Source organism: Planococcus citri, chromosome 2, assembly GCF_950023065.1.
Source record: "Planococcus citri chromosome 2, ihPlaCitr1.1, whole genome shotgun sequence".
NCBI lineage: Eukaryota > Metazoa > Arthropoda > Insecta > Hemiptera > Pseudococcidae > Planococcus > Planococcus citri.
This window is the reverse complement of record NC_088678.1, coordinates 11,771,449-11,796,854: the sequence shown is the minus strand read 5'-3', so window position 1 is coordinate 11,796,854 and position 25,406 is coordinate 11,771,449. Positions and strand designations below refer to the sequence as shown.

Genomic DNA, 25,406 nt, shown 5'->3' with positions numbered 1-25,406 from the left:
AAGACAGGTCAATGACCTTGAGAGGACATATACAGGCAGACAGACTACTTTGGAAGGGTAGACAAGTAGGTCAGTAACATTGAGAATCCAGATAACGGGGTCAATGACCTCATATGTCAGATAGTAAGAGACAGCTGATGACCTTCAGGAGCCATCCAGATCAGACAGATTGGTTAGTGACCTTAAGGGAACAGACAGACAGACAGAGATGACCTTGAGAAGTAAGCCAGGTGAGTCAATGACCTTAAGAGAAGAGACAGGCCGACAGACAACCATAAGATTCTAAACATGTAGGTCAGTGACCTCAAAGAGACTGGACAGATGGGTCAGTGACCCCAGGAGGTCAGAAAAACAGGTCAATGCCTTTGAAATGGGAGAGAAGTGGACGGACAGACAGCCAGACCGACGACTTCGGGAAGGCATACAGGCGGGTCAATGACCTTGAGACACCAAACGGGGCAATGGATGACCTTGAGAAGTCAGGCAGACAAGCATACAACTTCGAAGGGCCAGACAAGCAAGCAGAAAACAATGAGAGGTTTGACAGGAAGGTCAGTGACCTTGAATAGTGTTGATCTATGGGTCAATGACCCTAGAAGGCTCAGCAGATGACCTTGGGAAGCCAGCCAGACAAGTCAATAGGCTGAAAACCTGATCCCGGATGATCAGAACGGAAAATGTGACTAGACAATTTTTTTGAGAGCAATTATTGGTAAAAATTTCACTTAATTTTGCTGACTTTTCATTAATTTATGGGCATTTTCGATTGTTGGATCAACAGTTTGAAAATTTTTATGAAAGATTCCACAATTCTAATGACTGTTTTTTGGAGGGGAGGGGGTTTCAATAATTTGACCAGTTTTTGTGACTTTATTTAAATTTTGAATAGGTAATCTCTTGCAACATTTTTCCTCAAACAAGACATTTCATCAATTCTTCAATTAGGTACTTTAACCCGTTTTTACACAACTTCAACAAGTTTTAACGATGTTCCTGGCAATTTTTCAGAAATTTGAATGAGGTCGTCCCTGTTCCCCATTATTTTCCTGAAATTTCATCAGATAAGATCAGATTTGTATGTACCTACATTCTCTGGATCCAATCAGCACTCAGATTTAAGATTAAAGTTTCGATTGAATTAAATTCGTTTAGATCTTATCAGACCTGATTATATTGCTCAGATCTGCATAAATCATGATCAGACCGGCTTGATCGAACCATCAGATCTGACCTGATCAGATCCATATATTTCCCCGATCCGATCAGATCAAATCAGATCTTGTAAAATTCATGTTTCGATCGGATTAGATCTGTTCAAACCTGTTCAGAACCGTAGGTATAAATTTGATAATGCTTTTATTTATCAGAACAGATCAAATTTTAACATTTCCCAGATATAATCAGATTAGATCTGATCAGGACATTGATCGGATTAAATCTGTTCAGACCCAATCAAATCCTACTGAGTAGTTTTCACTTTTCCCTGCAGATTTTCACTGCTGAGTTCTGAAATTTCATCTTACATTTTCCAAAATTGTACAACTCACTTTCCAAATTTTGTGGTAGTTACCTATTTTATCAAAGTTATAGTTTTTTTTTACCTACCTATAATATGTCCTTTTCAGGAGTTTTATGCAGTTTTTCTGATTTTTTAACAATTTTACCAAAAGTTATTTTGCCAATTCTTGGGTGATTTAAATTAATAGTTTAGGTAATTTCACAACTAAAACATCAGACGATCTTGAAAAAGCGATTTCGAGTAAAGTTCATAATAATCTATTGTTCTTGATGTCTTGATCAGGTTTTTGTTCCATTTGCCAAAAATGTTTTGTCAATTTAGGTAATTTTTTTGTGATTCTCATTGATTTTTTAAGTCAATTTTGCACATGTTTTTTCATGGTCTGGGTTTGAATGAATTTCACTCAATTGATTCTTCATAAGATTAGGTAAAATAACAGTTTACATTCGATGAAATCCAATTCAAAGAAAGAAGTCAGTACCTAGAGGTAAATGCTTTAAAATTCTGCAATCTTTTTTTTTTAAATTTATCATTCATGTGCCAATGCGATTGAGATATTTGAGCCAAATATCTTTCAAATCAGTTCATTTTTGTCGTAATAATTCGTTTTCTTTATTTTACTTACCTCATCAAAAACCACCACATGAATTGCTAATTTCAAATTTTTTCGAAGCAACAAATTTTTCTTTGACTCTATACCTACCTATGATTCTTGTAAAATTGAAAAAATTACCTCAATACACTCCTTCCAACACCTCCAGTTCATCATTTTGTTAACAAAACATTTATTTGCAAGGTGTAACCTCATAAAAACGATCACAATCTAATCATCACTTGCCCAAGCTCACACATCCCAAACCTAAATTTATTCTTAAATAAAAACCCGTTACAGACCTACAATTTAAATTCAAACCGTATAGCTGTAACGCAAATTTTATACCCACAAAAAGACACTTACTTACCTATATTGGCTCTTCTATTTTGCCTACCTATTCGCAGAGAACAACAATTTTCTATGAAAGGTACTCGACCAATATAATTTTTCACCGCTCGTGGTCCTATTTTATTCGCCAAATAAACACCAGGTTCATTTGCCTTTTACATAATTGCAAATAAATAATTATTTATCGGCCATTTAATACGTTCGGCAAACGTGAAATATTTAACGACGCTGGTAAATGTTTACATTTGCAAATATGGACAGCACGAGCAGCACATCGAGCCACTAGCCAGTGCCTATAACCGTAGCATGGAACAAGATTAATAATATTTATCGACCACCTACGGTTTTATGATTATGGTTGCATTCTTCACCTTCGCCTTCTAAAATAGGATTAGTAGGGTGCGGCCCAATTGTATGAAAAAATAATTGTTTTTAAATTTTCAACGGCACTACCTCAAAAAAGTTTCATTAGACTGTAAAAATACAGAATCCAAAATTTGAGCAATTTCCACAAATATTTAGAGGTCGCTCAATGCCCATTTGTGAGGAACGGGGGTCGCGCGCCCGAGCCTACAACATTTCCACCATAGTACCGTGGACAACGCGACGTGTTCTGCCTCACGCAGTCGCGCTCAATGTTACAACTCCTTTCAATTACTTTATACAACGAATGATACGTTAGCTCATCTTTTCCTAACGTCAGGGTTGTACAAAAAAATATTAAAAAAAGAAAAAAATTGTTTGAAACGTTTTTACCTGCTAAAAATAAAACGTATTAAAAACGCGTTTTAAATGACTTTTAAACAAGATTTGGTGTTGTTTTTTCCCCCAATTTCTTTTGTGCTTAGTGATTTCTATGCTACGAGTTTTAATGTACATGGTATATTGTGTAATTCTTCCAATAAAGTATTAAGTTGCACATATCCTACAAGTTAGGTACTATTCTGTGTAAGTATCTTATACCTCAAATCCGCACAAAACAAAAAACCATTATAAAAATTCCTGGCTGTAATTTATTCTTCACAAAGTATCAGAAATTTATATTGTGCTTAGAAAATTGAAAAATATACATGATGCGCTAGTATTTCCTTCAGTACTTAGGTAATCTTGTTGAGAGAAGTTCGTAACATTGAGCGCGAGGGGATACGTCGCGTTGTCCACGGTACTGTGGTGGAACGTAGTGTGCTCGTGCGCGCGACTCTCGTTCCGCACAAATGGGCTTTGAGCGACCTCTAAATATCAATTTTTCGAAAAACTGTTCAAATGGTATTTTTTTTTTATAGAATTGAACAAAATTACGGGTAGTCCAATTTATTTTTTCAAACTTTTGTTTTGGGCCGCACCCTAAGGATTAGGTATACGTATTGTGATGCTGAAGTTGGTGTTTGTATTTAAGTATTTGTTGAGGTATGAAATGTGTAAATTTTCTTGAGCATTATATTGAGTCTAATTTCATATGGGTTGAACTAATTGAACCAATTATTCGGTCTTTTAGAAAGTTATTTCGAAAAAGATCAAGATACGATTAAATTGATATTAGAATAATAGAGAATTAATTATCTACATATATGATATCTTGACTCTTGATTTTTATCTGGCTACTTTTATCAACTTGATACGTGATTCTCAAAACCCAATTCGAAAAAATATCGTAAAATTGACCTACTAAATAATTTCCAAAGAACCAACTTTCTCAACTTTTCTTCTTTTTTTCCCCACCAGAAAGTTTGAAATGTTGAAAAAATTACACGCAATAATAAATTCACTCTTTTTTCCAACTCCCCCACGATACGGTTTAGATTTCCGATGGAAAAAAATAAAAACAAGAAAAAAACCAATACAACATTGAACGTCATATACAAACGAAGCATAAAAACCAGCATTTGTTATTTTTAATTAATCAACCCGTCGGTGGTTTTCTTGAAGGGGCTTTTGCTTAACTTGTTGATTTTGAAGTACTGGTATGTGCGGAGCAGCTTGGTTATCAATGCGCGCCTAATATAGAACGCAGCCTCCGCACTTGAGTGCATTATTGTGCACGAGAGGAAAAACAAGTCTACCCGCCACAACGTGTCAGTCAACCTTTGCACGCGGTCAAGATGACGACAAGTACTACGGTTGTGGTAGTTACTTTGTGCATTGCACATTTCATTAATGGTAAGTTCATAAATTAATAACTATATTATATTTTTTTTACGGGTTATCGCCTCCTGTATAGACCTTGTTACATTTTTTATTATCATTTTTACACGTTTATTTTTTATTTTTATTACTGCATGGTCGTTTTGTTTTTCGGTTTTTATGATTTCTTTGCTATATTTTGTAAACGGTTTGTTGCGATATTTTGCTAATTTATTCATTGAAAAAAAATTCACAATTAAATAAAAAACACGAAACTGCATCAAATCGAAGATGGTCTAATAAAAAATCAATATTATGGAAGAAAAATTACGATTCGAAGCAACTTAATGAGCTCTTTCGACGAAGAGAAAATGCCTCATCGGAAAATACTGCGAAAAAAAGCATCATTAAAAATTAATTTATGAAAATTACATTCAAATTTATATTCATCAAGAAGCTCGTGTTTTTTTCAACCATGTAGATATATGAGAAAACAGGCTACTTGGTGAATTTAGACATAACGTATGGGTATAGGTAGGTAACCGATACAAAATAAACACTTTGGAAATATTTGGTATATTTTTGGTGAAATTTCTGTGACAATTTTCATTTCAAGGGGGCCTTTTTTTCTGTAGCTAACATTGGAAAAGTGAAGTTGTGGTCAAACATTTATTTTTCATCATTAAAAACACGTGTCGTGTCACCGAAATATTTTTCTACTTTTTTCCCGAATTGGGGTATGGAAGGAGAAAGAAGGGAGATCTATCAAAAACAAACGTGAGATATAGTTTGGTTGTACTACACATCTTGACAATGTTACTGTTATTTGGTTGGACACTACTGCTAATAAAATGTTTTCCCTTGTTACCTGCTAAAAAAAATAGGCAGGCGATATTTCAAACACGTATATAAAGTTGCATACTTTTTCCTTGAATATTTTTGGAGATGTTTTTGTAGTGTATTAGCTTCTTTTGCGTTCGATTTAATTTAACAAAGCACTTTTTTTTAAAAAAATTGAAATAAATTACTTACCTATTTTTTAAGAAACAAGAATGCAATGTGCACGTTTTCTGCAAAAATATACTTATGCAACTCATTTTACACGTATGTTTAAAAAAATTGATGTACTTATTAGCTATGATTTTTTATATTGCATGTAGGTACTTATGTGTATTTTAATTTGAAAAAGTAATGATTTATTTGAATTTTTCCACCAATTATTATATTAAGTAATGCAATTTTGTTGAGTGAGAATAATTTTGATAAAATCAAGAGTTGGATGAAAACTCTGTCCAAATAATAAAATTTTTCCAAATGATGGGGTAGCAATAGGTATGTACGTAGGTATGCAAAATGCTGTTTTACTCAAATTATATGTCTAGAATGTGTCTAAAAATTACAAAATCTTGAAAATTGGAAATATATTCATGGAAAGACTTATTTACTTCTTCAAAAAATTGCTCCCAAAGTGAATTGCAAATTTTTATATTTCGTGGTTTTTCTAAAAATCATGTTCGTTCTTCTTCATACTCCGATCTTTTTCTATATTTTCATCCTTGTTTGAAATCCGAGCATTTTCTAAAACAAATTTTTATGGAGATTATTTCAATCCACATTTTTACACCTGCTCACAAATAATTCATTTCCCACACTTCTCTTATTGAAATTTGAAATTTAACCGAATAACTTGTTGGTCAAAAGAAAGGCAAATGCCTTTAATGATCCTAAATCCACGAAATATGAAAATACACACGTTCTTGAGATGAGGCGATGAAGAATTTTAGTACGAACATTATTATTTTTGAATCCATGATTCAAAATATGAGCATCTGAATAATGGGGAAGCAAAGAATTGGTTTTGCTCCCTTTTTGTGAATTTTAAATCTTATGTTGTGTTCACAATTGACTCTTTTAACGATGAGGAGTCCGGCGAGGAAACGGTACCAATCGCCAAATAAGGACATTAAAAAAATTCTGGTTTCTAAGTACCTCTAATCAGGAAGCTTATTTAAAAATTCCCAAACCAGTTTCACGTTATAATTTTTGAGTTGAATTAGACTAATTTTTAGTGTGCAGAAGAAACTAAGAAAATTGAAAACTGATGTGGTTTTCAGAAAATTTCATGTTCTGATAGTTTAGTCTGAAAAAATGTAAATTTTCCCTTTAAAAAAAATGATGGAGTTTGACAAAAAAAAAAAAAAAAAAAATTGGCCAAAAATAACCTAATTGAAGTGAGGAAAAAAATTTAAAAAATTTTCAATTTTTTTCAGTTTTTTTTTGTTTTTGTTTAAAGTGGCCTCTTGCGACGTCTTTAGTAGACCTAGATTTCTGAAATATATCCCGTTTAAACAACTAGAAAGTTCAAAATTCATTTTGGTGAGGTTCACAGGATATAAAAATAATAATCTTTCCTTCAGAATAATAATAATTTTGTCATCTCTTTGAAATGGTAAGAATAGCAATTGAAATTGAACAGCTTATTTACATTCATACAAAATATGAAACGTAAAAAAAAAACATCTCAACCAAAAATTTTCAAAATATTTCCAATTTTGAGCTCTTGGCCAACGAGTAATGCGATTAAGCACTGATCTAAAACTGTTAAAGTCATCCTACCTTTTTTTCATGTCTTTTGGCCACCGTTTTTTGCCCAGCTCCATCAAATTTTAAAGAAAAAATTGAAAAATAGGTTACCCTATCCAGCATTTATACTGAGGTGAGAAAGATTGGATCTGATCAAAATGTTGAGATGATTATACTCGTAGATCTTGCCAGGTCAAATTGGATCCGGTACAAAAATAATCAAATTTGAGATTTAGGTAGGATTAAAATGCTTCTTATTTTGTAAAAAACTTTTTTTTTATTTTTTTGATCAAATCCGACACAATTATTCTTCTTTGAGGATCCCAAAATTAATATCTCTTCTTCCACATGCTTTGAGGAAACAAAAGTTCTTCTCGAAAGGTTGCCATTAATAGAAAAGTTCAACTTTTTAGCTACCTGTAATGGAAATATGTGCTTAGAATAAAAATTGAGGTAATTTTTTTGATTCCAGCTTTGAATACTTTTTTGATCATTTTTTAAAAAGCGATTTTAATCATTTGCCACTACGAAAGCTCATGAAAATTGGCCAACAATGAAGGAATTCAAACTTTTAAACTTTTCCAAAAAATTGAAAGAATATTCAATCAATAATAATGCAAATTCTTGAATTTTTTTTTGGAATTTTCAAATTCTGGGATGTTCTTATTAAAACTTTAAATTTAGATTAATAAATTATCACCAGTAGTGGTGATTTCGAACTCTTCTAGATCAATGTAAATCAAATTGGTTTTTATCTTTTATTAGGTGGCTAGGTAGGTAAATAATTATAAATTTAGTAAGAAAGGATTCATTAAAAATAAATTTAATTTATTGATGAAAATTAAAATTTAGAATTTAGTAAAGAAATGTTTGAAGATTAAATATTAAATAAAAATTATTTAATTTTATTAATAAATATATCAAGAGTTGGATTTTATACTTTATTCGAGCAAAATCCCCCCCCCCCCTCTCGAAAAAAATATTTCTCTTTCCCCTTTCTGCATGAAATTCTAGCTTTTCAAAAAATATCCTAATGAAGTTCAGCTCCTAAAAATTGGGATTAGATAAAATAATTCTCCAGCTTCCATCTCAATCAACTAAAGTTCAATTTCTGAAAAGCTGGTATTTGTTTATTTATTTTTGGATTCAAACATGAACAATTTTTCCAGCATTGATATTATTTGGCTAGAAGTTTCAGGAAGATTCAAAACCACTACCTATATATTCCTGACCAGAGAGGTACTCCAATCAGCGCAAAAAAAAAAACTCTCACGCATTTAGCTTGACAAGACCGACTTTTCGTAAAATGAAAATCTTTTACGAACGAATTGACCCACCTTTTTTTCAAACATTCATTCGCAAACGAATCGATTCGTATAAGTGATTCGTTCACCCACCGAATCGATTCGTATAAGTGATTCGTTCGCCCAACGAATCGATCCGTATAAGTGATTCGATCGCGAACGATTCGATTCATTTTTCAATTTTGGTGAATCATTCACGAACGAATTGAATCATTTTTTGTGAATCATTCGCGAAAGAATTAACTTTTGTTTGTGAATCATTCGCGAACGAATCGATTTGTACAAGTGACTCAGTCGCGAACGAGTCAATTCATATAAGTGATTCGTTCGCGAACGATTCGATTCATTTACTCAATTTTTGGCGAATCATTCACGAACGAATTGAATCATTTTTTGTGAATCATTCGCGAAAGAATTGACTTTTGTTTGTGAATCATTCGGGAATGAATTGACTTTTGTTTGTGAATCATTCACAAACGAATTGATTCGTATTAGTGACTCGTTCGCGAACGAGTCGATTCATATAAGTGAATCGTTCGCGAACGAATCGATTCGTATAAGTGACTCGTTCGTGAACGAATCGATTTGTACAAGTGATTCGGTCGCGAACGAGTCAATTCATATAAGTGATTCGTTCGCGAACGAATCGTTTTATTTACTCAATTTTTAGTGAATCATTCACGAACGAATTGAATCATTTTTTGTGAATCATTCGCGAAAGAATTGACATTTGTTTGTGAATCATTCGCGAACGAATTGATTCTTTCAAAAAATTGATCAATTCGTTCATGAATGATTCACCAAAAATTGAGGGTCGTATTAGTACTCTGTAGGAATCGTGGAGGCCTAGTGAGATTTCAAGTTTCATCGAAATTGGTTCAGCCATTTTCTAGGTAATGACATAAAAATCAAAAAAATGCCCAGAAATTGAGAAATGGGATTCAGCATCTAAAGTTTGGTCTTGTGGTGCATTTCTGGATGCTTTTTTAAAAAAATTTTTGTTTTTTTCGATTTTTACCCAAAGTTTTTCCAACGATTCTGATAACACTCCCTTTTCAGGAAAGTAGAATAAGCTTTCCAAAGTTCAAAATTTCTGCGCCAAAAATTCAATTACGAGGATATTTTCATGAATTTTATTGATATTAAGTTGATGAAAATAAGAAATTCAAGCTTACCTATCAACAAATAGATTTAGCAAAAATTCGAAAAAAAAATTGCGAGCATTTGTTCTCCAGTGTGTTCAAAAATGACCCTGGACATAAAAACTCATTTTAACACAAAAGCCAAATCCACACAACTTATAATACATCCACAAAACTGTACGATGATTTGCATAACCTCTAAAATACATAAACCGAACTATCATCCAGTTTTTTTAGAAGAAAAATCTCAATTCAATCGATATTAGGAAATAGTTCGAATAAAAAGAACACCAATTAAACGAAGAACTGCTGTAAAATCCAAGTTATGCAATTTTATCGTCACGTACGTTCAAAAATTTGCATAACTGCTCAACCAAAGGCGTAAAATCGAGAATCGCCATCATTCGTAGGTATATATGTATGAACTTTATTCGAATTGATTGAATTTCACGCGAAGATTTTATATGTTACCTACGTGCAGTTTACGTCTCCAAAGAAGGTACTCATAATATATGAAAAATTATCGTCACAACTCCATTATTACTGCATCGTATGATACTTGTAGTGTACCTATACATATAAGCTCCGCTTACCATTTAAAAATGGTATGCACTCGACGATTTATTTATTAAAGTATCGCAACAGACGATCTACACAAATCAACGTTGGCACTTCATATGACAGAATAATTAATGACGAAACGTCTCGTCGCTACATATTTGACGGACTCGTCAAGTTGACAGGAGGGGGGGGAGCTACGAACGTATCACCGAGCAGGGTACAAAAAAAATCCGCGAACGTGTCAATATATCTAGCAGACTCTTGAATCCAGACACGAATCAAATAACATAGGTAGGTATGTAAAAAAATAACATCATCATCCATTATTAATGCATTGGAAAATGTAAAATAAATTCGAGTTAAATTGTATGTTCATGGCGAGCGAGTGCATCGAAGCCTAATAAACGAGATTGTGAATGGTGTCTTTAAACATGTTAAAACGTAATCGATTTGATGTTTGAGCATTCGAAATAAGAAAATAGGGTTAACTTATGTTTAACTATTTGCTTTCAAGGAGTAATGTTACTATGGTTAATGTAAGAATTGCCTTTTGCTCAAGCAACGTCAGCCAAATGGTACGAATTTGGGGTTGTAAAATACCATGCTACTGGCGAAGATGGGATATATACGGCGGTATACCTTTTAAAAAGGGCTGCAGTTGCAGAATGGGGGCTCATCAAAATGCCACAACTACTCCTTGTTAAATATTATACATTAAGAATTCCGACAACATTTTCTCTTTTTAACAAATCCTATTCGCGTTTTAACCTTCTTTTATTCTTATTTTTACGTGGTTGTTTTCAGAGTCGACGAAAGGTACCTGGTGAAAAAAAAATCAAACGATAGGAAATCGCTTTAATGAAATCGTTTAAAGAATAAGTAATCAGATATGAATTATCTTCTTTATTCGAGCCAATAGTCTACGGTTATTTTCTACTTCTTTTTTTGCCATATAGGCTCGAGTAAATTTTCAAATTTTGTTGTAAAATGCTTCGGATGTGTGTTTTTTTTTTTTTTTTTCATTTCACATACGTAGTATAAGGCGTAACACCTATTTCAGTTTATTTGAAATGGGGAGAAAATCTCGTAGTACGTATTTGAATGAGTATATAACATAGGAACCCCTGTTTTATTAAACTAAATTAGTTTTTTCTTTTACCATCGTGTAAGTGATTTTTCGAATGTTTCACTTATGCTGTAAATTACATACCCACTTTGCTTTTAAATCGCTACATCTATTTTTTTCTTCCTCTCGTCTCTCACTCTGAGCTGCGTTCATTTTCTATAAACACGCTACGTAGTTGTACAAAGTGCAAATTGCTTAACTTATATAAGGCGGCGTTTATGAAAAACATCTAAAAAACGAAAAAACTATCGAGAATATTCCATAAATACTTTTATGTAGAAATAACCTTTTGACTATTTGTGATTCGAGAAATCTTCATAAACAAGCATTATAACGCGGTAAATAAAAATTTTTAATGTATTTTCAAGAGCAATCCGCGTTTGAGGAGAAAATTTCTCAAAATCGGGTGAAAAAGTTCTCGATTCGACGGTGTAGGCTAAACTCGGTTCATTGATTTGCATTTTGATGGAAAAATTCGCATAAATTTTGGTCAAATGGTTCTTTCTTACGTAGCTAGACTTCCTTAAATTTTGTTTTCAATTGAAGTTTTTTTTTTTTTTTTTACATGAAGTATGTTTTAAAATATTAAGTAGGTATCGTTTGGGCATTGATTTTTCTTAAACATTTAACATTGTTTTGACCACTAGTTCAGGAAAATTAGCAGAAAAAAGGGGGTCATAAAATTTGTCGAATGAAACTTATTCTACGAGAAATTTCCTAACAGACGACTTTTTGACCAAAGCAAAAAATCAAGACTTTTAAATTTTATTTGCTCTCCTGCAGAAACATCTGCACCTTTTTCGAATTTCTGATAAAAAATCAAGACACTTTTATTAGGTATGTAGTTACCTATTAAAAAAAGAAGGAAAAAAAAACAGGAATATTTTATCTTTTACTAAAAAACTAAAAAAAATTCAAATTTCTGTCAAAAATTGGAGTTTTTTGAAATTTAGAAAAAATCAAAACTTTTTTTGAAATCTTGAAAAATCTGATAAAAAAAGGACGGTTGGAAAGTCGAGACATTTTTGAAATACTCCCTGAAAAAAATTAAGACTTTTTCCAAATGTTGGATAATAAATCGTGACCTTTTTTCAACATTTCTGATAAAATTTATGACTTGTTTGATTAATCCTGAAAAAATCAGAAGTTTTTGAATCTTTTTAGCTAAATTTTTGAAAAAAATGATGGCTATTGCGGTAGGCCCAACATTGGATAAAAAGGTCGGGGGTGAAAAATTTTGATAGTTCTCGACGTTATGAGCTCAAACTAGACGATACCCGGTGTGTCAGTTTTTATATATACTTAGGTATATAAGTTTCAGCACGATGGTGATTTTTACATTTTATGACCTGGAAACTGTTCTAATTGATCAAATAAAGTCAAACATGGAGAATAGGGTTCTTTTAGAACCTAAAATTGACCCCCGCAGTTTGAAGGATGAACGTTGAAAATTACAGGAAGGTCATTTTTTTGGAGGGGCATAATATGACCCCAAATAAATGAAAAGGGTCCAAAATCATACCATTGGTCAGCACTCTCATTGTGATCAACATATCCAATTTCAGCTTGCTAGGTCATCCCCACCCTGATTAAGGTGGGAAAAACCACATTCAAACCCAAGTTTTTGACCCTCTCACCCCTAAAATTGATCTAGAAGGTCCAAATTTTCAGCATACAATGGGAAGGTTCCCCATGCGTGATTATTGCAGGTTTCAATCTTCTAACCCTATTTGACCTCTCTCCAGGATCAAAAAAGTGGATTTTTGGTCTATTTTACACGTTTTCCAATTTTTTAGACAGCCTGTAGCCCCTCCAAATTGACCTAGAGGGTCCAAATTTTCAAAGTGCATTGGGAGGATGTATCGGAAGTGCCTTTTGCAGGTTTCAACCTTCCAACCCTATTTGACCTCTCTCCAGGGTCAAAAAAGTGGATTTTTTTGCTATTTTACACGTTTTCCAATTTTTTAGACAGCCATGTAGCCCCTCCAAATTTACCTGGAGGGTCCAAATTTTCACAGTACAATGGAAGGGTGTACCCGAAGTGCCTTTTGCATGTTTCAACCTTCCAACCCTGTTTGACCCCTTCCCAGGGTCAAGACAGGTTTGTTACCATACTTTTTGCAGGAGGAAGAAGAGAGTTGGGCGAAGTCCGAGAGGGGTGCAGGGGGGACAAAGTCCCCCCAATACAGGCTAAGCACATCAGCAAAGCGAGGGTGCGAGTAGTTCAAGCGAAGCGCGGAACATGAAAAAAAAAACCATGCAGGAGGTAGTTGGGCGAAACCTAAGGGGGGTGCAGGAGGGATGAGGTCCCCCCAAACACAGGCAAAGCACAGTAGCGAAGCGAAAGTGCGAGTAGTTCAAGAGCCCTCAATGTTTCTGGCACAAAAATTTGGCTCTTACGTAGCGGCAGACTGCTACGACTTTTTTTTTAATTGATTGAAGAAAAATCAGAATGTTTTCAAACTTTGATAAAAATTTTCCCAGATTACCCTATTTTTTTAAACTTTTGAAAAAATCAGGTCAACTTCAAAATCGAGACTTTTTTTGAATTTTCTGTAAAAAAAAAACGAGGACTTTTTTCCAATTCTGAGACTTTTTATAATTTTTAACAAAAATAATTGTATTTTTTTTTAATAGTATGTTGAAAAAAATCAGAACTTTTTTAAATTTTAGGCAAAAATTGGAAGTTTTTTAAAATCCTAAAAAAAGTAGAATTTTCTATGAATCTTGCAAAAACCATCCCCCTCCTCCATTTTGGTTTTTGGCCTGTACCTTCTCAGAAATTGTTCCTATAGTAGAAAATTTGTCCAATGAAACTAATTTTACGAGAAATTATTTTATCCTGACAGATGATCGACTTTTTGACCAAAGTAAAAAATCAAGACTTTGAAATTTTATTTGCATCCTGCAAAAAATCTGCTCCTGTTTCGAATTTCTGATGAAAAATTAGGACTTTTTTACTACTACTAAAAAAAAACGTAAATATTTTGATTCTTTGACTAAAAAACTAAAAATTTTCAAATTTATAATAAAATTGGAATTTTTTGAATTTTAGTGAAAATTGTCAAAACTTTTTCGAAATCTTGACAAACATTGAGACTTTAAGAAAGAAATCTGATAAAAAATCTGGACAGTTGAAAAATCGAGACATTTTTTTAAAATTATACTGAAAAACTTGGAGACTTTTTCCCAATTTTGGCTAAAAAATCTTAACATTTTTCAAATTTCTGATAAAATTTATGACTTATTTATTAAAATCCTGAAGAAATTTCCAGAAGTTTTTGAATCTCTGCTCAAAAATCAAAATTTTTGGAGAAAGATCAGCATTTTTTCAAGCTTTGATAACAATTTTCTCAGATTTACCCTATATTTTTCAAAATTTCTGAAAATAATCAGGCCAACTTCAAAATAGAGACTTTTTTTGAATTTCTGTTTAAAAAATAAAAACTTTTCTCTAATTCTTGACAAAAATTGTAATTTTTTGAAATCTTGAAAAAAATTAGATCTTTTTTAAATTTTTGACAAAAATCCCGAAGTTTAAATTTTTGGAAAAAGTCAAGGCCTTTTTTAAAATCTTAAAAGAAATCAGGATTTTCTACGTATGAATCTTGGAAAAACCAAGTTTTTCTTGAAATTCCAACAAAAATCATCATTTTGAGCAACCCTTCTGAAATTCAAAAATTTGTATCCCTTCTAAAAAATACACCACACTAATATAAACCAAATCTCAACCCCTCTTTTCATGGGTGTAATAATCCTGCAGTTATAAACACCCAAAAAAAATGTTCAAACGATAACTAATATGATGTTTGTTAAAACCTCCTTTCTTTGAATGAGCATAGCTCCACCCCCCCCTCCTAAGGAGAAATGTCATCACTAATAATAGTCATCTGATGAAACATTTAACGTAGAATAAGTTTAATTTGAAAATTGCGATCAATATTATGAGATGTTAAAAGCCAACAAAAAAAATACAATAGAGGAGAACGCTTACCAGGGATGCGAAGGGACATTTCAGATTCGTGTTTAGCACGTAAAAATGGCCCAGTATAGAAAAATTCATCTTTCTATATCACTTTTCCCATTGGAATGCCAATTTTCCTGGACTACACGTGATACGAGATGATGTAGATTTTAATATGAATGATATTTTTCTACATTTAGTACACAAAAACGTTTGAAAATTTATTATTATTAATAGTATAGACATTGTTGTACAATAAGGTAAATTAAGATAAAGCTATTAGCTTTGTTGTCAGCGAGTAATTTGTATCTTGTGCAAGTATTCAGCTTGTTTGGCTTATAAGCACGATAGAGATGGGTAAGGTACGTCTTAACGTAGGAATATAACAGAAATAATTATCGTCATATATCTTGATCAAATAAATTTCCTTTTAACCTTTTATCAAGGAATTTATGTGTACATAACTCAATCTACCTTCGAGGTGTGTGCATTAATACTCTGTAAACTATGTAATCAAATTTCGTTCTAAAAGAAAGACACGTGTTGTGTGTGAGAGATATGAGAACTTGTGAGAAGAGCAGGAGCATCTCACACACACACATACATATATATGTACTAGGTAGGTACCTATGTACTACCTAATATGTGACGAGGAGGACTTTTTTTTCTTCTAGAGAGAAACATTTTTTTTTGTGACGTTTAAAGTACCATTGTTGAGTCAATAAATTTGAGGTAGGTATATCTTATGTGTATTTTTTATTGCACCTTAACAAATATATTGTACATATTATGTGAGGGAGTAATTTTGCTTTTAACTTTAATAGAATGTAACTGCAGAGTAAACTTGTACGTACGTACGAAAATTCTACCCTATAAAAGCGATAACGGGCGCTTTTCAAAAAATGCACTTCCTTTCGTCACGTTCACGCATCACTTCTTTTAAAGTGTTTCTTTTTTTGCCTGCGACTGTGTGAATGTGTACAAGATGCGTGACTCGATGGTTCTGGTCTCGAATACCTACCTAAGTATAAGGTTTTAATTATTTAATTTGTTACACAACGTTAAGTGCGAGAGGTTGTTAATTAAGGATACGGAGTGTAATTTTGGAATTTGAGAAGGATACGTTTGAGAAAAAATTGAAGAAAAAAAAGGAAGCTAGACGGTATTGTTGAGCAAGTACCTAGACTAAAATATGGATTGGGATTATTGAAACACAGAGATTTGGTATGAATTGATTTTTTTTTTCAACGATTCTTCGAACAAGAAACTTGAACATAACTTTTTATCCTTACCTAATAAAATAAATAAATTCTTACAGAAAAAAATCGCATGAAAAATATTCAAAAAAATAAAAATTTAATTGAAAATTAATACTTAAGAAAATGAAAATGCTTGTTTTATTGAGGATGGGTAACTAAAAAAAAAAAAAAAAAAAAAAAAAAAAGACGCCAGATTTCAACCAAATTCAGCAGAGATCTTTGTCTTGAGTTGAAAGTGACTCCCAAAAAATGTCAGCTTCGAAGTTGTACATGGAGAGGAGAACTGGGCTGGAATTTTTGGTAGATAAAATCGTGGGTTTTTCGCTCCTGTCAAAATAGCTCAGTCTAAAATGAAACTACCGTACTCGAGATTCTGCGTCGATCTATGCTATTGCCATCAAACTCCAATACTACCTACTTATTCAGGGTTCTAATGAGCAGTTGAAAATTTGCAAATCGTTTATTTTTGCATAAATTCATGTTTTAAAAATTTTTTCTTTGTAAATATATCGTATTAATTCAGCCAAAATATTGTAAGATACCATTGCTTAAACTAGCAAAGTATTTTGGAATACAGTAGTGTAAATTTTTTAGTCATTATAGGTACTGTTGATTTCAAAAAATTGAGAAAAATGGCCAAAAACTTACAAAATGTTTTCGATCTTACAAAAATTGGCAGTAATGACCGAAAATTTGGCACCACTGCATTCCAAAATATCTCCCCAGTTTTAAGAATATTATCTTTCATCATTTTGACTAAATTATTGCGAAATATTTTCGAATAAAAATTTTTAAAACGATGCAAATTCTAAGAGTCTAAATTTTTTTTAAAAAGTTTGAAGGGAAAGGAAGCATGGCCCTGAAAAAGAGACAAGCAAATTTTCCCTCAGCCAAAATTTAAAAGCGATAAACAATTTTCAGACAAACTACAGTTCTTCTGGTCGACGTTTCACCCCTTTCCCCTCCCCCCACCACTCGAGCTGAAAGTTTTGAAAATTTACATATGTGGCGACCATTTTTTTTTTATATTTTTGATTTTTTCCCAGCTTAAGTGCTCTTATCAGTTAGAACTTGCACAAAATGTTTCAAACCGTACAAAGATAGATCGAAAGATCAGGTAAAAATTTATCACCTGTCAAAATTTCAAGTGCTAAAGTGCGTTTTTCGATTCTTGGGGAATTTTTGAAAATCAAATTTAGGCCAAAAATGAGGGAAAAAATCAAAATTTTACCAAATTGACCAAGAAAGCTGAAATTTGGTATTTACCCTATTTTCGACCTGCCAAATCGATTGGAACCGGTTTCAACCCTTTTTGAGTAGTTCTGGAGCCTCCAGCAGATTTTTGAAACTCAAAATTTCCACAAAATTTCATCAAATGGAGTTGATAGTCGAAATTCATCTCTGCAAACTAATTTCAATACGCTACGAAGTCAACTTCAGGGGAATTTCAAGTCATTTTGGAGCCTCCAGCGATTTTTTGAAAATTACTGGAGCCTGCAGTAGTTTTTTTTAACTTGAAATTTACCCAAAATTTCATCGAACGGAGATGGAAAGTCGAAATTCATTCTGCAAACTAATTTCAATACGCTACGAAGTCGACTGCTGGTAGATTTCAAGTCGTTTTGGAGCTAAAAAGTCGCTGGAAGCTTCAAAACCATTTGAAACCACGACGTAGTCGACTTCATATCGTATTGAAATTAGTTTGGAAAGTAAATTTCAGCTTGCCAACTCTATTTGGTAAAACTTTGCGGGAATTTCAAGTTTCAAAAATGTACTGGAGGCTCCAGTAATTTTCAAAAAATCGCTGAAGGCTCCAAAATGACTTGAACTCACCTGAAGTTGTCTTCAGAGGGTGTTAAAATTGGAGTGTAGAGTACATTTCAGGTTTCCATCCACATTTGATGAAATTTTGTAAAAATTTGAAGTTTCAAAAATCTGCTGGAGCCTCCAGAAATTTTCAAAAAGGCGCTAGAGGCTTCAAAACGACTTCAAATTCACCTGCAGTACTTCGTATAGCGCATTAAAATTAGTTTGCAGAATAAAGAAGGAGGGTCATTTTGGCCATTTTCGTGCCCCTCGCTACTTCGAGACTTGGATGGCCTTTTCTTATAGGGGATGGTCCCTATTATTAATATCAGGTGATATTTTCCCAGGGGAACCCATAGGGGGGCTGTGGGGTGGCCCCAAAATCGAAAATTTCAAAAATTTTTAGAACCACTGCTCGAAAATGTAAAAAATTAAAAGTAGCGAATATATGTTGCTTTAAGGGTAAGCAATGCGGCACGTAACGTTTTTTTCATTTTTGACCTTTTTGGGGGTTGTGGTGGGGGTATTTCTATTTTTGAAAATTTTGGAACCCCCTTTTTTGACCCTTCCCGTCGAGCCACCCTAATGCCCTTTTCATGGTTTATTGCTATTAGTAGTAAGTTCAATTGATATCATTTGCAACCCCCTCATTAACTTGGCTCATATCGAAAAATTCAATTTTTGACTTTTTTTTGAGGTCCATATTTTGGGAAACCATGAAAAGCTATCGAGGTCCGGTTTGCGGCAAATAAGTTGCATTTTACTTCTTAATCGACTGGCATGCTTGAATTTTTATTTCAAGTCAATTTTTGACCTCATTGTTGCAGATTACTTTTGGGGGTGGCGAACTTTGAGAACCCCTGAAAAAAGTTCTGAAATGAATTTTTTCAAACTTTGAGCTGAAATGGTCTTAAATACACGTGTTTAACCAATATAATATGCGAATGCAATATTTTAGTACAATTTAGTCATTTTGGCTAATTTTATCAAGAAAAGTAGTGTTTTAACAACAGGCATAGCATTTCCGGCAAAAGTTCTGAAACTTCAATAACACTTTTCTCAACCCCATTCCAACCGATTTTGAAAATTTTTCAGTATGTTATGTATATCCTTATCAGGTATCCCCACAAAAATTTTCAACCCCCTCCCCTTATATTTACCCTTCAAAATGGCGTATTTCAACTTATGTTATGCTTTATAGCAATGATAAAAATTGAGACTGCCAAGTGCTCTGTAGATGAGTGTAGCAAAAAATCTGACGTCATATTCGTGCTCAGCGGTATCGAATCATAAGAGAACTATACCCTACTCATTAATTCTTAGTTATTTTGCCTAAAATTCCCATTTTACCCCCAACTCTCCCTATGACACATTTTTACACCATTTTGAAGGGTAAATATGAGGGGAGGGGGTTGAAAATGTTTGTGGGGATACCTAATAAGGATATACATAACATACTGAAAAATTTTCAAAATTGGTTGGAATGGGCATGAGAAAAGTGTTATTGAAGTTTCAGAAAAGGGGGCTCTCCAAAAAGGGGAGGGGGCGTGGATCTGAAACTTTCCACGCGGAAGTTTCTCAATGGTACCTACCTTCCATGCCAATATCAACTCGAACGATTTCGGTGACCATTTCACCCCTCTTAGGCGTCTATAGCCTTTATGTATTTTTCAGAGAACCCCCCCCCCCCCCTAATTTGAATGGTTGCAGTTCCGCCCCCCTTGAACATACAAGGGAAGTTGATACATCATTACATCGGAAATTCGACGTGGATTCTTTTATCTAGCCACATATTTTTCGCTAAAATGCAATGCGGGGGAGAAAATGGCGAAAAACTGATTTCGGGGGAGGTTCCACCCCTTTTGAGGGGGCTCCGGACCCCGTAGGGGCCAGGACTTTTAGTAGGTTGTTGAAGGGACCTCTGTGAACAATATCTGCGTCAAAATGTCTTTAATGACTGGACTACACCACGAATACGCGTAGCTTAACTTTTGCCGGATATGCTATGCCTGTTGTTAAAACACTACTTTTCTTGATAAAATTAGCCAAAATGACTAAATTGTACTAAAATATTGCATTCGCATATTATATTGGTTAAACACGTGTATTTAAGACCATTTCAGCTCAAAGTTTGAAAAAATTCATTTCAGAACTTTTTTCAGGGGTTCTCAAAGTTCGCCACCCCCAAAAGTAATCTGCAACAATGAGGTCAAAAATTGACTTGAAATAAAAATTCAAGCATGCCAGTCGATTAAGAAGTAAAATGCAACTTATTTGCCGCAAACCGGACCTCGATAGCTTTTCATGGTTTCCCAAAATATGGACCTCAAAAAAAAGTCAAAAATTGAATTTTTCGATATGAGCCAAGTTAATGAGGGGGTTGCAAATGATATCAATTGAACTTACTACTAATAGCAATAAACCATGAAAAGGGCATTAGGGTGGCTCGACGGGAAGGGTCAAAAAAGGGGGTTCCAAAATTTTCAAAAATAGAAATACCCCCACCACAACCCCCAAAAAGGTCAAAAATGAAAAAAACGTTACGTGCCGCATTGCTTACCCTTAAAGCAACATATATTCGCTACTTTTAATTTTTTACATTTTCGAGCAGTGGTTCTAAAAATTTTTGAAATTTTCGATTTTGGGGCCACCCCACAGCCCCCCTATGGGTTCCCCTGGGAAAATATCACCTGATATTAATAATAGGGACCATCCCCTATAAGAAAAGGCCATCCAAGTCTCGAAGTAGCGAGGGGCACGAAAATGGCCAAAATGACCCTCCTTCTTTCAGCTTTCCAACTCCATTTTGATGAAATTTTGTAGAAATTTCGAGTTGAAAAATCTGCTGGAGGCTCCATGAACTGCTCAAAACGGTTTGAAACAGTTTCCAATCGATTTGGCAGGTCGAAAATAGGATACCTATATCCCAAATTTCAGCTTTCTTGGTCAGTTTAGTAAAATTTTGATTTTTCCCTCATTTTTGGCCTAAATTTGATTTTCAAAAATTCACCGAAAATCGAATAACGTACTTTGGCACTTAAAATTTTGACAGGTGATGAAATTTTGCCTGATTTTTCAATCTACTTTTGTATGGTTTGAAAAATTTTGTGCAAGTCCTATGTTGGAACGCAAAATCTGCGATTTCAGCTGACCTGTCAATCGAAATGGCGCCTTTTTGTAAGTAGGGTCACTTTGCTTTTTGAGGACAAGGGCTAGAAATGTTCCTTAGGACTCCCCCTTTATTTTGCTGAGATTCATCTCAGTAAATTCAAAAAAATGAAAAAATTAATAAAAATTCATGAAGTTTGGTCGAATTTAGCAGAAATTACATGAGAGGGCTGCTGGAAGTTGCTTTTTCCATTTCTGGGATTTTAAAAATAAAATTCGGGCCAAAAAATTGAAAAGAATCGAATGTTGTGCCTCATAAGTGGGCTGGAAAGCTGAATCTCCCTTACTTTCGTCCCTAATTTCAGTTGAAACCAGAGTTTAAAGCTGTAAAGAGCAGTTCTGATGCCTCCAGAAGATAAATTATCACAAAAAAATCTCACCCAATTAAGCTAGATAAAAATTGAAGGATTCAAAAATCTCTCTTACATCACCTCTGATCAACTTAAGTACTTGATGCGTCAAAAATGTGAAAAAATTTAATCCCGGCAACTGTTTGCCTTGAAGAGGAAGTGTTGAATGTACATATTTTTGAAGCGAGCAACTCATCAAATAAAATTTTAGTGGAGAGGGAGGAAGGAAGAAACTTTTAGGAACTTAATTGAGAAGAAGAAGAAGAAATTATCCAGATCATTTTGTAAAATTCTAACACGAATTAACTTTGCTTCTTCGAATGCCAGCTGATTTATGCAAGCCGCGTTAAAAACATGTTAATAGATTTGCATAACCAGTTTGCCGTAAATATGACAAATTCAAGATGAGGAGTCGGCCTGCAAAGTGACCTAACTGCAAAAAATTGATTTCGAGATAAATGAGAAAAACGTGTCCTAGGAAAATGAAGTCACATTTTCGAAATCTGTTTTCGGGAATCGAAAGGGTCAACCCTCACTAACTTAATCACCTTTTCGTTTCTGAAAAATATGAACACGGGTTCGCTACAGGGTGCAACAAAAATGAAAAATGCTGCAGTTAGGTCACTTTGCAGGCCGCACATAGGTTTTTTTTGTTTTTTAGTGATATGTACGCAATTTTCTTCGGTTTTTCATTGCGTATGTTATTTTTTATGAAAGCAAAGATTTATTCATTCATTCAAGATTTTTTTATGTACAGGAAGCTGGGTAGCTAAAACTGGAGTTGTGGCTTATTCTCAACTTACGATTTTACCATTTCGAATCACTCTGAAGCCTCCAGTGCGATTTTCGATGTCTCCAAAATTTTTGAATTTCTTCAGAAGGGGTTAAAATTAATTTTGATTTCAACAAACAGTACCCTATGAAACACATTTTCGGAAAATCGTAAAAATAAGGTCACTTTGCAGGCCATGCTTTTAATTTTATCATTTTCAAGGGGGGGAAAGGGGTGTTACGAGTGAAACTGGATGAAGGTGATATATTCCTTTTGTAGGTCATGTCCTAAACTATCAGATAGCGTTGCTATCTCAAAAATCATTTTTGAATCCGATAGAACAACAACTTGAACTGAAAATGAAGGTGGGAGTTCTTTTCATGGTCAAGTGAAAATAACCTTTACTTATTTCAATACAATCCTCAGGAGGTTGAGGAGAGACTCACAATTTTTGACATTTTTGAAAAAAAGACTACGAGTTTCGCCCAAATTTTCATTTTACTCTTCTCCTCCTCGAAATAATTCGAGCTACGATGCAGCTTATGACAAATTAATTTTAATTTTTCATTCCAGATGCTTCCAGTGACAAAAAAATCAACAGACCAGTCAATCAAAATCTAATAATAGTCCCACCAGGTAAGAAGAAAAACGACAAAATAAACACAGAACCTGATTATACTCGTATGATGAAGAATTTGCTATTTTCTACAGTACCTTAGCCCTAAACCATAATATTTTATCAATTAATTACAGACGATAATTTACCAAAATTCGTAACTCCGGTGCAAAATACAACTGTTACAGTCGGCCACAACGCTCTATTAGCCTGCATCGTGGATAACCTGCAAACATACAAGGTTTACCATCTGTTTAATTTCATTAAACCGTATTAACACATATATCTTATAACGTCTAGGTAATATTACGACATATTTGCTCAACGAAAACCACCGCACCCCCATCCTTTGTCTTAAAAACAATGCGACCTGCATACGAAAATTTTTTCGCCAGCAGACCCCGAAGGCGTCAATTACTCGAGCGCAGATAGGACTCTCGTACAAAGCTTCAGTCACATACATTATTCGAGAATAGTTTGTTTATTTGGCGAACGATACGGTTTGTCTGCTGCGGTGCTTTTTCTATAAAATATGAACACAGATAAATCATAAGAAAAAAAAAAAAAAAGAGGAAAAAAAGTAAGAAGGAGAAAAAAGAAGGATGCGGTATTCCCTTGAAGAATAGCATCGGGCATGTCTTAATCGGGCATACTTGTCACGTAGAACAGGTTAGCGCTAATAAAGTCTACATTCTGTGCACGCTCGGGGAGTAACCACGACTTTTCCGATTCCCTTTTACTAACAAGTAGATTTCCGAATAAAACCTCAGATAGGATCTTCTCTTTCATTTACACATTTAGAAAGCAAAATCACACAGTTCAACGGGAAAATTAAATTTCCTTTTGTTTCTTTTAACGTTCGCCGATTTCCAATATAACTTTTACGTGAAAATATCGCGAATTACCGAAATTCGGGGTATCGGAAAAATTTAATCGCAATTGTGGGCTACCTACCTTTTTTTTTGCTCTATCTTTGTTTGTCCTTCTTTTATGAGGGTGGACTGTGAAATTCCGAAAGTACTTTTGTCCCTGCTATCTTACGACGACGATTTTGTTTTAGAATTCAAACGAAGCTGTATTTATGGGTAATAGAGGTATGTACTTACTGGATGGAAAAAAAGACATCGTAATTTTGAAGTTCTGTGTGGGGAAAAAATACCTACTTAGGTAACGAAAGACATTTGTAAATTTTTCTTAGTATATAAAAGAGTTCAGAAATTTCAACGCATTGACTCGAGACTTGTGTATATATAAAAATATGGAACGAGATTCCTTGATTCATGCAAGAAAAATATCCAAATCAGATGGAAAATTTTGAGTGAAAACAAACCAGAAAAAATTCAGTCAATTTTTCTAATCTTAAGAATTACAAATTGGTCTAACAAAATACAAAAAAAAATCAAAAATTCATCCCAATTAAACCACAAAGCTGAAATTTGTCAAGTGGTTTATTTTTGAGCCCTATCCCCTCCTAAGTCGATCAGAAGAGGTTTCTGGCCCTTTTGAGCAGTTTCCAAGACTCCAGAAAATGTTTGGAAATTGCAACTTCAACAAAATTTTACCATGTCAAATTTGAAAGCTGAAATTTGGCTCGTACATAATTATGTGCTATTTTTTCAACCTGACAAATCAACTCGGGTAGATTTGAGCCATTAGAGCCTTCAGTGGTTTTTGAAAAAATTCCAAAATCTGTCCTAATTAACTTTAACATTTATAGTGCATACGAGTATAAATGCGATTGGCGCAGTAGAGAAAGTCCATGTTTTTCTATAAAATATTTGTGTTTATTCTGCATCCAGCTTGGGAAAAACTGTTGTAAAAATAATCAAAATACATAAAATTCAGCCGGTTTTCAAAACTTTTTGGAGGCTAAAAAATAGCTCAAAAACCATCAGAAACCGATTTAAAAAGTAAACAAAGAGGTATGCAGAACCAATCTTCATCTTTGTAGGTTTCCCAATTAGATATATAAAATTTTCATTTTTTCCACAAAAATTTAGGCAATTTTGAAATTTAAAAATTCGTCAAAAATTAAAGAATTGAATTGAGTGGCTGAAATGTATCTTTTTGTTGTATTTTCACGTGCTCTTTCGACTTTCTTTTCTTGATCAAAAAGTTGACTGCTGTTTTGGATATACTTTTCCAATTGTGGGGAGGGGGAGAAGGGAGGTG

The 25,406-nt window shown here is 33.7% G+C and overlaps 1 protein-coding gene across 1 annotated transcript in view; it reads left to right on the top strand.

Annotated features, from left to right (window-relative positions):
* Window positions 1-4,465: 4,465 nt before the first annotated feature.
* The window catches only part of LOC135834671 (lachesin-like), a 33,433-nt gene continuing 12,492 nt past the window's right edge, over window positions 4,466-25,406 (top strand). The window contains exons 1-3 of the mRNA XM_065348614.1: window positions 4,466-4,619; window positions 23,192-23,254; window positions 23,372-23,475. Of these exons, the coding sequence (XP_065204686.1) occupies window positions 4,562-4,619; window positions 23,192-23,254; window positions 23,372-23,475 (225 nt within the window). The 5' untranslated portion in view covers window positions 4,466-4,561. The remainder of the gene's footprint in view (window positions 4,620-23,191; window positions 23,255-23,371; window positions 23,476-25,406) is intronic.